Source organism: Dromiciops gliroides, chromosome 6 (genome assembly GCF_019393635.1).
Source record: "Dromiciops gliroides isolate mDroGli1 chromosome 6, mDroGli1.pri, whole genome shotgun sequence".
NCBI lineage: Eukaryota > Metazoa > Chordata > Mammalia > Microbiotheria > Microbiotheriidae > Dromiciops > Dromiciops gliroides.
Genome location: NC_057866.1, coordinates 274,113,904 through 274,129,210, shown reverse-complemented (window position 1 = coordinate 274,129,210; position 15,307 = coordinate 274,113,904). Strand labels below are relative to the sequence as shown.

General features: G+C 43.8%; 2 protein-coding genes across 3 annotated transcripts in view; one reads left to right on the top strand and one right to left on the bottom strand.

The window, feature by feature from the left end:
- Window positions 1-9,230, top strand: part of METTL14 (methyltransferase 14, N6-adenosine-methyltransferase subunit) — a 29,742-nt gene extending 20,512 nt beyond the window's left edge. For both annotated transcript variants that reach the window (XM_043969484.1, XM_043969483.1), the window contains 3 exons: window positions 2,130-2,246; window positions 4,700-4,910; window positions 7,271-9,230. In XM_043969484.1, coding sequence (XP_043825419.1) covers window positions 2,130-2,246; window positions 4,700-4,910; window positions 7,271-7,584 — 642 coding nt within the window. In that variant the 3' untranslated portion in view covers window positions 7,585-9,230. The remainder of the gene's footprint in view (window positions 1-2,129; window positions 2,247-4,699; window positions 4,911-7,270) is intronic.
- A 3,154-nt stretch (window positions 9,231-12,384) lies between these two features.
- Window positions 12,385-15,307, bottom strand: part of SEC24D (SEC24 homolog D, COPII coat complex component) — a 119,882-nt gene continuing 116,959 nt past the window's right edge. Inside the window, 1 exon segment of the mRNA XM_043969482.1 lies at window positions 12,385-14,470. Coding sequence (XP_043825417.1) covers window positions 14,330-14,470 — 141 coding nt within the window. The 3' untranslated portion in view covers window positions 12,385-14,329.

The following is a 15,307-nucleotide window of genomic DNA, read 5'->3' as shown; positions in this document are numbered from 1 at the left end:
CCCCACTTAATTCTAACACCTTTCCTCTCTTAATTGTTCGGTTATTCCTGCACGTAGCATGTCTATACACACGTGCTTGGTTGTCTCCCTGGCAGATTGTAAGCTCTTTGAGGGCAGGAATTGTCTTTCGCCACTTGTGGTATCCCTCGTCCTTAGCACAGCTCCCGGCACATAATAGGGGCTTAATAAATGTTTATTGACTGACTGAACACAGCACCTCTCAGTATTGACCTCTCCCAATGTAGGTCATGATCACATCAGCTATTTTGGCTGCTGTACTTCATGAGTCATTTGTTATCTTGTTCTTCTGGCAACTTATCTCGTGTTGTATATACAGGGCATTAAAAACCCTGGGTCTTGTTCAGATAAGCTGCTCTCTGGCCCTGTCTCCCTTCACTTGTCCTTGTGGCGTTGATTTTCTGAAGCCAGTGTAAGAATTTATTTACATTAATCCATATTCAGTTTCATTTTACTATATTCAACCCAATGTTTGAATCAGTCAGAAGTCAGCTAAGTGGATGATCCTTTAGATCCTGCAGTGCAAGGTGTCATTGACCTGTAAATCTTTGGCTGTGACCAGGGACATGCTGGAGGCTGGTTTTTCAGTTTTTGGAGTGACTGTTTACACCTCAGAAATTGGCACAAGTTCAGATCAAGCCTTGCTTTTATCATTTGTTGTCTAGACTTAGGAAAGTGATGGTCAAAATGTGAATAAGGCAGATTACATTATTCCCCTTAGAGAGCATGGTCAAACCTTGACCAGGACACGAGGGGACCATTCAGTTCTTTTCTGACTTCTTGTGTCTCTCCCCTGTACATCCCCATCCTTTCTTTCAAAATGCCGCCAGAGGCTTGATCTAATACCTGCACGGAATCTGGGCAAGCTGTTTACCGCATTCTTGTTGTCTCCTGGTTTGATAAACTTGTCAGAAAAGGAAATGGGGTTTGTCTGGCTTCACCCCAGACAAGTTTGGTCTTTGTGATCTCCATTTCTCTTTCTAGGTGGTCACCAGCCGTCTCTTATGCTAAATCCTTGGGTTTTTTCTAGGAATTGAAGGCAAGTTCAGTGGCCTCTACATCATTAGCTCAGCTCTCTTCTCTCTTTTTTTTTTTAGTGAGGCACTTGGGGTTAAGTGACTTGCCCAGGGTCACACAGCTAGTAAGTGTTAAGTGTCTGAGATCGGTTTTGAACTCAGGTCCTCCTGACTCCAGGGCCGGTGCTCTATCCACTGCACCACCTAGCTGCCCCTCTTCTCCTTTTTTTTTGCAAACCAGGGCATTGGCCCTTCTCTCATGGGAAACCTCATCACTGATAGACTCTTAGTCACCCACTGGTTCTTTTGGTGTCTTGGAATGTAGTTTGACCCTGGTGAACCTATCAGAGTCATTTATCTCCCAAATGCTCTTGGGTGTCATTCCCCTATTCACCAGTTTTGTTCTGTCCTTTCTAGTTCCAGGACCATTCTCCTTAGGAAACAATCAAAATAAAGGTGGCGCAGTTCTCTTCGCTCCATTGTCAATCATCGTGTCATTTCTGTCCACCCCACGCAGTGGTCATCTCCCTGTTTCGTACTCAACTCGCCCTCCGTAGGGCTTGGTTTTGTCTTGTTTTGTTTTTTAATTTGTTCGTGGTCCTTAGCTCACTGGGCTAGATTCTGCAGATGTGCAGCATTAGCTCCTGTCGTCATTCATATACTGTTCTTTTATACTTCGATTGTGTTAGCGACAATAGGAAATGCTTTAGAACTTCCATTTCAAAGTGTTTAAGTTTGATAAGCATATTTGGCTATGTTGCAGGGCACAGTGACTACATCCTAGCGACATGAGAAGGTGAAACTCTATCCTGTGGTCCCATGTGTTTTCTCACGTGTAACCTGGAGTGGCCGCATGTCAGTGGGTTATTAGGATTGTCCTCGGTTTGGGGACGTGTATACAAAGTGTGCTCGGCTGTTCTGCCCTGGTTTACATCCATGCGTTTCACTTCTGCTCTTTTCCCTTCAGACCGCAGTGTCTTCTTTTTAATACAGCACTAGAACAATATTGCCATATCCCCTCCCTTAGACAAGCCCACTGTTTTTTGTGTTTAGTTTTCCAAAATCCTAACAACTGTCTCTTCCACTTTCTTTTAGTGTTTACGCAAGTGGGGTTACAGAAGATGTGAAGACATTTGCTGGATTAAAACGAACAAAAACAATCCCGGGAAGACGAAGACTTTGGATCCAAAGGCTGTCTTCCAAAGGACAAAGGTACAGCCTTTTCCTGGCTTTCTTTTTCCTTTTTATTATTCCTGTCTTCCTTTTGTGCTCTTTCAGATCGATAATGATCTTGAAATGAAGATGTGCGTAATCTTAGGGGGTGAGGACTTTTTGTTTGTTTTTAGCACAGAAATTGAATTATAAGAAAGATTTAGGTACATTTTTATTTTATTAGGTAAGAATTATATTAAGTAGCATTTTCCCCCAAATTCAGTTTGATAAAATCCCAGAGCCCTCTTAGGCTTTGCTCCTGCTCTTTGATGGTTTTTTACTTACTCAAAGGCTTATGGTGAGCACAGCCAGGAGGCTGCAGTGCTTTGATGCTGAGATTCCTTTGTAAAAAGGAGAAGGTTGGTTTAGATGATCCCAGACATCCCTTCCATCCCCAGAGGCTCATGGGAATTTGTTCTTCCTAGAAATAGCTAGCTATTATGGGCTAAGACTCTTGGTTCAAGGGTTGTTTTTTTCCTTTACAGAAAATTCAGTGGGTACTTAGGAACTGTAGAACCTGGTCAAAAATACTTGAATAATGGAAATTTTAAAAACATCGTAGGGGCAGCTAGGTGGCGCAGTGGATAGAGCACTGGCCCTGGATTCAGGAGGACCTGAGTTCAACTCTGGCCTCAGAGACTTAACACCTACTAGCTGTGTGACCCTGGGCAAGTCACTTAACCTCAATTGCCTCACCAAAACAAAAAAACCAATATCGTAATAAAACAGATATGAAACAGTATTCCTTTTCTGCAGTCACTGAGGTACAACCTAAAGGAAGTGACTTGCTGGCAATTCCATCCCATGAAAAGATTCCTGCTCCCCCTTTCTGCCCCCAGGATAACCCTTTTATCATTCAGCCCATTAGGAGTGCAAAGCTCCTGGCGGGGCAAGCCTGGGGTCCCATTGGAGGACCACCTGTGGCCAAAAGCTGCCTCCAAAGCTCCCAGCACTTAGGAAGAAAGAAGCCAGTCACCACGTGAGATGCAGGAGATGGGGCTTTTGAATGTGGGTGTTCGCAGGTGGCTTTCCTTCTTGCCACACTAGGGCCCTTGTCTGTCATCTTCTTTGAGAGCTTGTCCCATTGATCATTTCCTTCTCACTCTTCATTCTTTCTTTATCTTCTGGCTCCTTCCTATTGCTTACAGATATATTCAGTTCTCCCTGCCCTTAAATCTAAGCTTGACCTTGTTAGCCTCTTAAGCTATGAATATATACATACAAACATAAACACATGTACACCCACATGCATGTTTATATATACACATACATGTGTCTCTATGTGTACATATACATGTATGTCTTTTCCCTGATAAATTCTCTGGTGATTTGTTTTTTCACCATTTATTCTCTACTGAAATTGCTACCTCAGAAGTTAGCAGTGAGTTTTTAATTGACAGATCACAAGGCATTTTCTCACTTTTCTTGACCTTGTTCCCTGGATTGTTGATCTTCCTTTTCCCTTGTCGTCTATGGCTCTGCTGTCTCTGAGTCTCCTCTCTGTCTGACTCTTCTTCCCAGAACTTAGTGGATCTTTATCCTCTGCCCACCCCTCACAAGGTGTCATGTAAAATGCTTACCTTGACCCTCTTCCATCTCTACACAGTTTACACCCTGTTTTTTATATTCTGATCTCTTCACTGAACTCAGGGCCTACATTTATTTGCCTGGTGGACATTTCACTTCCTCCCTCGTCTCTTCTGTCCAGTTGGTTGCCAAGATCTAGTGAAGCTCGTTCCTCACAGTCTTACATGGCTCTTCTCTAAGGCTTCCACCTGGAGAGAATCTCCTCCTCACCTCTGGCCCAGGTCCCCTGATGCTTCCAGTCTTGGCCCTCCCCCACAGCTGCCAAAGACTTAGAAATGTGTGTCATCCCTAACCCCACAGGGCTCTTAGACTAAGATCACAAAGCAGGGTGGTGGGTGGTTTTTGTTTTTATTAGAAAGCCCTTGCAAAAGTTGAAGGAACGAAGATGAATAAAATTCCTTCTATGATAAAATAGAAACTTTTCATGTAAGGCCTTCCCCACTCAGTCTCCCTTTCCAGGCTTATTCAGCCTTTCCTGTTTCTGTCAAACTATGATAGTGGCTGTTAACCATCTCCATCCTCTCACCCGTGTTTATGCGTACCCTCCCCAGGACCCAGACTCCATTCTTTCTTTAGCAGTGCCTTTCATAATTGTCTTCCTTCTTCCATGAAACCTTCTCAGTGGTTCCCTGCCCTCCCCCGACAAAAGTATTCTCTTTGTTCTGTCCCATGAAAGCCCTTCTCCTATTACGCTCCATCCCTGGCCTGAGAAGTTCTGGTTCATGTTCTCACCTTGACAGTTCCCTTCTTGGCTTTCATCATCCCAAAGACCACAGGAAGTTGGGAGGCTCTAAAATATTTACACCGGAGCTCTGAAATATAAGGGAACCTGTCTGGAGGAAACATTTTTAAATTGTCTTGTGCAGGAGCATTGTCTGATGGGCATCAAAGGAACTGTTCGACGTAGCACAGATGGTGACTTCATTCATGCCAATGTAGACATTGACTTAATTATCACAGAAGAACCTGAAATTGGAAATATAGAAAAACCTGTAGAGATTTTTCACATCATTGAACATTTTTGCCTTGGTAGAAGACGCCTTCACCTTTTTGGAAGAGACAGTACAATTCGACCAGGTAAGACTTCAGTTTAAAAAATAAACACTTTTAAACTCAAAATGTTGATATCTTTAAGTGAATGATTAACCTTTTACATAATAGAATAAAATAATGTGCAGAATAAAATGTCCATGATACAGTGAGAATGATATAATCCTGTGGAAACTTTGGAGTAGTTCGGTAGTTGTCTTCACAAAACAAAACCATTTTTATTCTGATTAGAATTATTAAAGTCAAATTTGTTTTGCATTTGGATATGTACTGTGTATCTAAAATTCTTTATGTTCGTATTTGCAAAAAGCTCATTAGAATGTGAAAGGCATAACATCATTTCAGGTTAAGATGATTATTCTGGTGAGAAGTGGCCAAATTGTAATATGGAGTTGTCATTTCAAGCTGTATTCCTTCTTAGAGAGGAAACATTAGAATGACTTTGAGTTCTCTTTTTGTACTTCTTCTGTAACAGAATAGTAACAGTGTTGTGAAAACATTGCATTAGAGAGAGTGAAGGAAAGGGAGTTCACATAAGAAAGATGGCGGGGAATGGGGGGAGAATCATATTTCATAGCTAGAGGAAGCTAAGATCAACAGGAATGCTTATTTTTCTTTCTTCTTTTAATTATATTAGAAGGCAAAATAAAAGGGTTGAGTGTTGTCCCTGAGGACTTTGAATGAGCTGTGACACCCCCTCAGCACAACGTAATGGTTCTCAGGCCATGCTGTGCTTGTGATGGTGTGGGTGATGACCCTGATGGCTGGCTGGCTGTTAGAAGTTAAGGGGAGCAAGCTGTGGTCGGGCTATGGTAAATAATCCTGCAGATAGCATCGCTGCAATCGGGATCAGGCTCTAGTTTTTCCATTTCGCAAAAGAGAAGTATAGGGAAGAAAAGCAACTGAAAAATAGAACTGAAACCTTTTTACAAGGGTATTTTGGGGAATGTTGTATAAGAATCTCCACCGTAGTTTTAGACCTGAGCACCATTTCAGATTTTATGCAGGTTTTTTTTTTAATTCCAAAAGCTTTAGGTCTTTAAAAATAAATTAAACAAAGTCAAATAGTTTAAGCTTTTTTTACTTAAAGCATGATTTCCCATCTTATAGGCTGTGTGTATGTGTTTTTATCATATGTATACAACTACAGCATATTGAGATTTGAAGTGTTTAGATTTTCTCTGAAGATCCAAAAACAAGTTGTTTGAACCTTGGATGGTTTTGCTTTTTCATCAGACTTCCTTAAAGGAAAAATGAACATTTTTCACAGCAGTTTGGGGCACAAAAGTTTATTACCATTTTGCTGATAGAAATGATACCTCCTTCTGACCTCTAGTGGCCATTTCCATAAAATTTCTTGGCTACTTTGGTGGATATCCAAGGACACTGATGGGCCTAATGAGCCACACCAAAAACGGACAACATAGCGTGCCTTATGGCCTTCCACCCTGTCAGGTGGCCCTGGATTCCTGCCCCTGTCATTTATATCCTGTTGTGGTCAGTCTGATGGCCTTTAAGTGTCTGCTATGTGCTGGGCACTTTTCTCAATGCTGGGAGTGCAAAGAACAGAGCTTCTTGTTTCTTGGGGGCTTGGTGGGGGGCAGTAGGTAAATAACCAGGCACATAGAAGTGGGTTTGGGGTCTCCTTCGTGCCGTTGGAGTCTCAAATAGCAGCCCATCTGCTCTTTGTTTTCTTAAGCACCTGCTTCTCCAACAGTCTCCTCCCAGCCACAGGGCTCAAGTCTTATCTCCAAGCTTCTCTTGAAGAGTAGCCATGAGAGTCCATCCAGGGCCGCCCTAGGTCCCCTCCTGTATGCAGCTGTTCCCTAGTCCATGTTTTCAGATTAACAGGTGGCTTCTGCCTCTTGAGCTAACTCCTTTGTTTTTGTTTTTGGTTTTTTGTTTGTTTTTGGTTTTTGTTTTTGCAGGGCAGTGGGGGTTAAGTGACTTGCCCAAGGTCACACAGCTAGTAAGTGTCAAGTGTCTGAGGCCAGATTTGAACTCATGTACTCCTGACTCCAGGGCCGGTGCTCTATCCACTGTGCCACCGAGCTGCCCCTGAGCTAACTCCTTTGTGAGGAGGCATCGTTGTGCACCTGGCAGCTGTGTGTGTCTGGGAGAGGGCCCAGGACCATCTAGGAGTTAGGGCCTAGTCAGGGAAACAGACTGACATGGGCCAGGTTTAAAGCCCAAGGCAAGAAGGCATCGTATGAGGAAGTGGCACACAAAGCCCCCCAGGCAGCAAGTGCCGGGAGAGCCAGGGCTCCTCTTCTTTCAGTCAGGAGACGTAATGTAAACTTCACCCTCCAATCTGGGTGGGCTTTGGATGGGTGGAGGGCGAGGCAGCTGAGCAAATGCTGATGACTCTTTGCTTTTGTCTCTTTTAGGCTGGCTTACTGTGGGACCCAACCTTACCAATAGCAACTTCAATGCAGAAACCTATGCTTCCTATTTCAGTATTCCTAATTCCCCTCTGACGGGATGCACAGAAGAAATTGAGAGACTGCGGCCCAAGTCACCTCCTCCAAAATCAAAGTCTGATCGTGGGGGCGGTGCCCCAAGGGGAGGTGGCCGGGGAGGCACTTCTGCGGGCCGCGGAGAGAGAGGCCGAGAGAGAAACCGATCTACTTTCCGAGGAGAGAGAGGAGGCTTTAGAGGGGGCCGAGGAGGAGCGCACAGAGGGGGCTTCCCCCCTCGCTAATTCCATCGGAGACATGACCCCTTTGGTTCCTCTCTTCCTTCCTTGGTCTCTGCTGGGAGACTCACTTTAGGAACCAAAGCCGGTCATCTCCTCACATTCAGAAACCATTGGCTACCTCCAGTGTACCCTTGACAGGCTTTGTCTGGTTTGTATCAGGTGGCTGCGACGTTGGTCACGTGCTTGTAACCAAGCAGAAGGAAGAAACGAAAGTTTGTTAGCCCAGATGAGATTAGTCTAGTGTGTTCTAGATCAGACGAGGCCCTTTCCTGTTTTAATAGCCGAAGAAAACCTTCAAAGCCACGGAGCTCAGCCTACTTGCTCTCCCTTTTCCTTGGTTGCTTTCCTATCTCGGCATGGATGAAATAGAATGGGCGACCTGTTCTCGTGGCTGTTTTCTCAGTGTCCTGCTCTAACCACAAACCATTGGCTAAGACTTTTGATTATTGTTTGAGTTAAACGGGTAGTTAGGCAGCACACGTGTAGAAGGCAGAACTTGTCAAGCACCACAACAATATGGCGACTCCACGTCTTCCTTAGAAGTGGGATGGTACAAAGTGCAGACCAGATCCCTGAGGTTGTCAGACTCCCTGTGCCCATTTTGTGGCTGTGGATGGGGAAGAAAGCTGCAGAAACTGGCCGAAGGGCTGATAGGGATCATCAGCTGCCTCCTTTACATATTCCTGAAAAGAAAAAGTAGCATTTGTTCTTAAACTTGTTATGGAGAATTTAAGGAGAGAAAGGTTTTCATTCTAAAAACTAGAATACAGCTTGTGGAAAGAAATCTGGTTCCGCTTACTTCAGCTGTATGTTTTGTTCATATTTTTTATGAGACTGATTTGGTCAGTCATTTCTGTGAGACTTTATACAACTAGTTCTCTTCTGTAACTCATTTTAAAAGAACTTTGGGGCAGTGAGAATGATTTCATTGTTACTTTTGATAAATACCATTTTATAATCTTTTGAGTAGATTTTTTTCTTTTAAATGAAAGGTGATCATTATATGCACATCTGAAGACACAACATTTGGGGAATCTGCTTTCAAGGAGCTGAATCGGTCTAGTTTCTGGCTGGAACCCCTGGAAGCTTGATATTGAAAGCCTGTTTAGATGTTCCTAACCCCTCAGAGGAGATGGAGAAAATCAGTGGGGACATGGAGGTTACCTACCACACTAAGTTTGGTTCTTGTTGTCTCGGCGATATCTGCAGTGAACAAATTTGCTAGGAGGAAAGTCCTTTTGATGTAGTCGCAGCCTGAGTGTAGGAGGCTGGGAAGAACTCTGCTCTCCTTAGCTCCTTGCTGGGTTGGTGGTAGTGAAAGCTGAGGAGAAGCGGCATGTATCCTGAGAGGGGATATGCCTCTCACAGCAGGTAGAGGGGCCTCTTCTGGGGACCACGGCCCCAGGGCTGATCCTGGGCCACAGCCGGACATGGCCCGCTTGCCCCTGGATGGGGATTCAGCCCTCTCTCAGGAACACTGCTCTTCCATTCTCTCCGGTGTTCATCTCTGATGGACGTCACAGTGCTTAACGGCCTGCCCTCAGCCAGTCTCCCAGAACCTTGAGGCAAGCCCCCCCGATGGAGGGTTTGGCTGACTGAATCTTGTCCACAGGCACCATGAAATCCTCTAATTAAAGAGATTTACAAAACTTTTGGGGAATCTGTTATTTAATACAAATGTCTTCCAATCTGACGAATGCTCCAAGGGTGTGTTCTGAATGAGAATCTGCAAGCCCCTCCATTTTGATGAAATTCCTAACTGAATACAAACCAATCTCATAGTATCCTTCAGTTCATTCTTAACAATAGCCCTGAAGGTAGACAGACATATGGTGCAGCTAATGAAATCAGATTACAGATCTATACCTCTCCTGGGTTCTTCTTGGGCTAACTTAAATCATAAAACAAGCCTGTCGCTTCCAAACTGGAACCACAGGAAGGCTTGGGCCTCTGACACATCATTGACTGAATTGGAAGGGACTTCAGAGATCGCCCAGGCCAGGCTGTCCCCAACAAGGCCTTGGCAAGTGCGAGGGGGGGCACCGCTTCGCAAGGCAGCCCGCCCCACTGTTGAACCCTTCTGTGAGTTAGGGAGTTGTTTTCTATGCATTCAGACCCAAATCTGCTTCTTAGCCACTTCCACCCTTTGATTCTTGCTCCGCCCTCAGAGCAGACGAGTCCAGTGATCGCTTCAAAGGGTTAAGGTCCTGCCAACTCAGAAAGGACCCCCAGCCCACCACTCCTCCGGGTCCACCACCCAGATCTTGAGCTCTTCATTCCATTACTTCACATATCCCCTACTCATATTTTGCTCTTTCCACTTCTACAGTGTCTCTTGAATCTGGCCTTTCCTCACTACTCAGGGTCTCGTCCCTTCCCACCTGCACCATTGCAGTAGCCTCCTCCTTGGTCTTCCATCCTCAGTTACCAAAGTGATTTTCCTTAGGCCTAGGTGTGATTGTGCCATCCCCCTTCTCCATAAAGTCTGGCGGTTCCTTATTGCCTTTAAGATCAAATATAAACTCCCCTGCTGGCCATATAAAGCCCTTCAGAACCAGGTCCCGGCCTCTCCTTGATCACACTTGATCACACCTCTCCAAGCTTAGATTTCAGCCAGGCCTGCACATGCGGACCACCCAGAACAGGGCCTGTTCAGTGCTGTGGGGACTGGACGGACCAGGCCAGTTTGGGTCGCTGGCTTCCAGTTTTCAACACAAGTTACTGGCAGACACACCTGCCCTCCTTCATCGTGGTTAGTGTGAAGAATTGCATGAGTATTCTGCTGGAAGTTGATTTAAATGCCGAAGGCTCCCTTATAGAGGTGGTTGTCAGAAGCAGTAACTCTTGCAGTCAATAAACTGCTTCATCAACCTCAGTGTTTGCGGAGTTTTTCATTGTACATTTACAGATTTCTTCCAGGTCCTTTGTTAATCTCCTGTAAGGGCTGCTACCTTGGGCTTCGTGCTGCTGTTGCCCCACAGTGCACTGTGCTTAGCTGGGTTGGGGATGGAGAAAGGGAGGTAAAAGAAAGAAAAGAGAGAGAAGAAAGGAGGAAGAGGAAAGAGAAGCCGGAGCCCCCGAGCACAGTGGATGGACCAGCTCCTCAGTCCTGGCCCTGCAGACACCATTCCCCTCAGTGCTACCTTTCCTGTTCCAGGTGCAGAGCCCTGCCTGGCACCTTGTAGAAGTGTTCAATAAAGGCTTCCATCCTTCTTCAGCTCTAGTAGTCTGTGTCTTGCAGAATGTTCAACCTCTGGAAATTCTGGAGGAGGAGAAGGCTCCTCTGGGAATGGGTAAGGGATGGGTAGAGATTGTTGGAATTCCCACCTCTCAGGACATCATTTTTGTCAGGAAGTTTGCCTTTGCGCCCTTTTTGTGGATAGAAGGATTACTGTCTTAAATGGATTATCATTGTGCTGCTGTGGTCAGACTTGGGACTCACATTTGATACGTCCCAGGGTTTAGCAGACAAAGTGGCACTTGGGATCATCAGGGAAAGTGATCTTGCCCTCCCTCCCACTAACCTTCACTTTACAATCTTATAACTCGAGCTCTTAGAAGTAAGTAATATTTGGGGTGAGTCGAGAAGCAGCTGCATAGTAGGCATCGGGCCAGTCATGAGGTTAACCGGAGCTCAGCTGTACCTGCAGGATGTTGTTTCACATGTTCTGTTGACCTTGGGTCAGTCACTTACCCTCGACAGGTTTCAGTTTCTTTTGCTTTTATAACTCTCCCTCTGCCTTACTCCTGTATCAATCCATCCTTACATTACCTTCAGCATCCCTCCCCCAATCCTGGGACTTTCCCAGCCATCGTCTCTGCTCTGGCTATGCCACAGATTTTTAACCCTGGGTCTGTCAACTTCTAAAATTGATGAATTCCAATATAACTGTTGTGGGCTTAAAAAAAAAGTTCTGTTTTGTTTTATGTGCTTTAAAATATGGGACTGGACTACCAAGGCATTCTATTACACAATGGTCCAGAGCGCTTGGGCTGCTCTCTTCCCAATCCTGAACACTACACTACCCACCATCACCCTTTATTCTTGAATCGCTTGCCTCTTGCCAGAACATGACCCTGGATTACTCCCCCTGCTCACCAGAAATACCGCAATAGTAGAAACACCTCTTGTTCAGTTCTCCCCCCTCCAATCCGTCCGCCACACAGCTGGCCAAGTGATCTTCCCTATGCCTAAGTCTGCCTGTGGCTGCCCCTGCTTCTCCTGCTTGGCATTTTAAAGCCCTCCCAGTCTGAGGAACCCCGTGCATTGCTTGCTTAGCAGCCCAGCATTTTAAATGCATATTAGTCCTCCTCTGAGATGAGGTTTTAGTTCGAGGGGCATGACAATAGCAAAGCAATTTGTATCTTGAGGAGAAGCTGCAGTTCTTGATTTTTACCTCCCCCAAGCTTTCTTCCTATTTTGTGTTGGTCAAGTTCAACACCAGCTGAAGAATACAGTGGCTTGATTCAGAGGAGCAATAAGATTTGAAGTTAAAAAAAAAAAACGCGTTCGAGTCCCAGTTCTCCTTAATCCCCCTCAACCTTCGGCAAGTGACTCATCCTGTCTCAGCCTTCATTTCCACATCGATAAAATGGGGATGATCCTATTTTAACATTTCCTATTTCAAAGGGTTGTTATGAGAACCAAAAGAGATTGTGTACAAGGAAGTATGTCAAAAAGGAATCTGTAATTGTGAAGTAACCAAAAATGTTGATCCCAAGGTCCGGTAAGATCAGAAGGCTTTTAAATGAAAAGAGGAAAATATGGGGAAGCTTTTTCACCAAAAAGAAAGGGCACAAAGATAGGATGAAAATGTTTTAATAAAATTCATTTCATTTTGGTTATGTTTTAAACTGCTGGTAAAAATTCCTTAGGTTTTAGTACATAACGAATTGCACTTAACACAACAAATGTTTTTCTCTCCTTAGTTAAACATGTAGAATGAACCTCCTGTTAAGGCTTATTCTCTGCGGTGGGCTTGAGTTGGGATGGGTAACCAACCGCAGGGATGGAGCTGCCTTGTGATAGGGTGATAGAGAGGCAGCTGTGTTCCTGTCAACATCAGCAACAGGAAGGCAGTGCAAATGCCTGAGGTGTTCCAAGGGCTGCGGTCCAGGTACAATGAGGACACCTTAGCATCAAAAGAGGGACTGAAGGCAACTTGATTCTCCCGCTGGAGATTGGATAAAATGTTTTTAGAAGATCCCAATTCCCTTCAAAACAAGGTGTGCAACTGAAGTCCAAATGGTTCTTCATGGAATGTGGAATAGGCCCAATTTATGGTGGCTCCCCCAGGGTTAGTGGAACGCCATACACATCTGTGGCAGGCATGTATCTGATGAACGTCAATGGGGTGGAGCTACATTCCTGCACCTCCGCCAAGCCAGTGAATGGAGAAGGCTGGCTTCAAGCAGGATGGAAGGCAGATTGGATCCTTAAAGAGTAAATCCTTTAACCCTGGACTAAAAATGGCAGGCCTCTGAGAAAAGAGACGGAGTAACCCTATAGTTTAATAATGAGCAGTTTTGGCTTTGTGATGGATTTTTGGGGAAAAAAAAATTTGTTGACAGAATTTAAGAAAAAAAAATTAAGAGTTTTGTTTTAACTGTAAACCCTTAGCATTCTGTAAGAAATGACTAGCAAGTTCTTCTGTTAAGTCTGTCCATCCAAATAACTGAGTACCTTTCCTTGACTTTTTTTTTCCCCTTTTAATTTGTGATTTCATTGGTCAAGGGAATTCTGAGGAGAAAGTTGCTCTACATGCTGGTGTGCGCCTTTTTAAACTACTTATAGTCTTGAAAATTGCTTAAGAGCATTGAGAGGTTAAGTGACTCATCCAGAGTCATACAGCCAGTATTTATTTGTCTGAATAAATACTGGACTTGACTTGACTTGGACTTGAAGTCCAAGGCCAATTTTCTATTCAGTATTACAGGCTGCTGCTCTCTTCCTTGTTTTCCAAGTTACAAGGTGCATTTTACCTTTGAGAAAATGCTTAATGTTGCCTATGTTTGATGAATAAGATTCATATGAAGTAATTTACCTCTATCAATTAAGATGCCTTCATTAACAGGTAGAAACCTTCAAAATTTTACAAAGAATCATAAAGAATGTTGAGAGTTTTTTTGGACAAAATAAGGAATGGAGGGAGAAAGGTTCAACTCACAATATGTAAATCTGAGAAGTTGCTGGATGCACACAAGATTCTCTCCCAAAGTCTAAGTTTTGTTTACATTGGCTGTGTAAATGTTCACCATTGAATGAAAAACTTAGTTTGAAATGGAAAAATAAGACTTTTACAAAATTAAGTACCATATAAAAATGAAGGTGGTTCTTCCTATATCATCAGTGGGAAAGGCACCAGGGTCTCCCCTCCCTCCACACATCTATACATCTTTATAATTTATAGGAATAGAAAAGAAAAATAATTGAGAATGAGTCCTGTAAACTCTGCCTCATATGAAATGCATAGACTTAGATAAGAGTTTTAAAATTTGCCATCAGAAATAGGTGCTTGCCCTGTATTTCAGGGTTGACCATCCTGTCCGTCTTCAGCTGGATACCTGAATACGGCTCTTTGGGCCACTAGATAGAGAAGATGAGCAATGTAGATTCAGAAACCAGAAACTGTACAGAAAGGAAGCCTTGGGGAAAGCTCGATGTAAAACATCCTTCAGGACAGTGACCAGGGAGGTATCATCCCTTTAGAAATGGGAAAATGCCAAAGGATCGAGAGGCCAGCTTCCTTTAGCTCAGCAGCTGGCAGATCTCTTTGTGGACACAGCAAAGGAAATCCACGTAAGATGCTCCTCCATAAAGACCTTTGTCTTCCACTAGGAACTGTCGAAAAACCACCTCTGGCTGTTCTCGTTGCTTCACGATTGTAAGCTGGAAAAAATGAATGTCCAGTTATCATAGGGCTCGGGCCGTGTTTGGAAGCTTAATAATCCCACCTCCTGATAAGGATGCCTAGAGTTTTAAAATGGTGAATGGTTACCTAATTTTAAAAAGTTGATTGGGGGACATGCCAGCGTAATTTTTAGTGTCATGAATGTGGGAAAGACAAAAAGGCCTCGTTGCTGGTGAAGCCTAGAAAACAGAGGAGCAGGCAGAGGTGGCAGCCATTATACCAGAATATCACCTTGCTGGCCCTGTTCTTCCTACCTCATTTTGATGGCTTATAGCCTTTTTTCTTTTTTCCTTCCTGCTCCATGGAACATCCTATGCTTTTCTTTTCAAAGCTGGTTAGGCTAGCCAATATACTGGAAGAAAGAACTGTTATCCAAAAAAAGGTCTTGACATAGTAACAGGATGAAATCAAATAGGAAGAAAGGAAACAAGCTTATTTTTCTATTGTATTTTAAGTTTTGGATCCTATTTTCTTTATTGTTTGTTAATTTTTAACACTCCTCCTTTGTATTTTGAGTTCCAAATTCTCCCCTTTCACCCAGTCCCTCCTTCACTCATTGAGAAGGCAAGCAATTTGATGTCTATCATTCATCTGAAGTCATGGAAAAATGTCTATATTAGCTGTGTTGAAAAAAAAAAAGCAAGAAAAATAAAGGGAAAAAACCTATGCAATCTGCACTCAAGAGTTCATGAGTTTTCTCTCTGTAGGTGGTTAGTATTTTTCATCATAAATCCTTTGGAATTGTCTTGGATCACTGTATTGAACACATTTGATCATCATTACAATATTGCTCTTAATATGTACAATAATCTCCT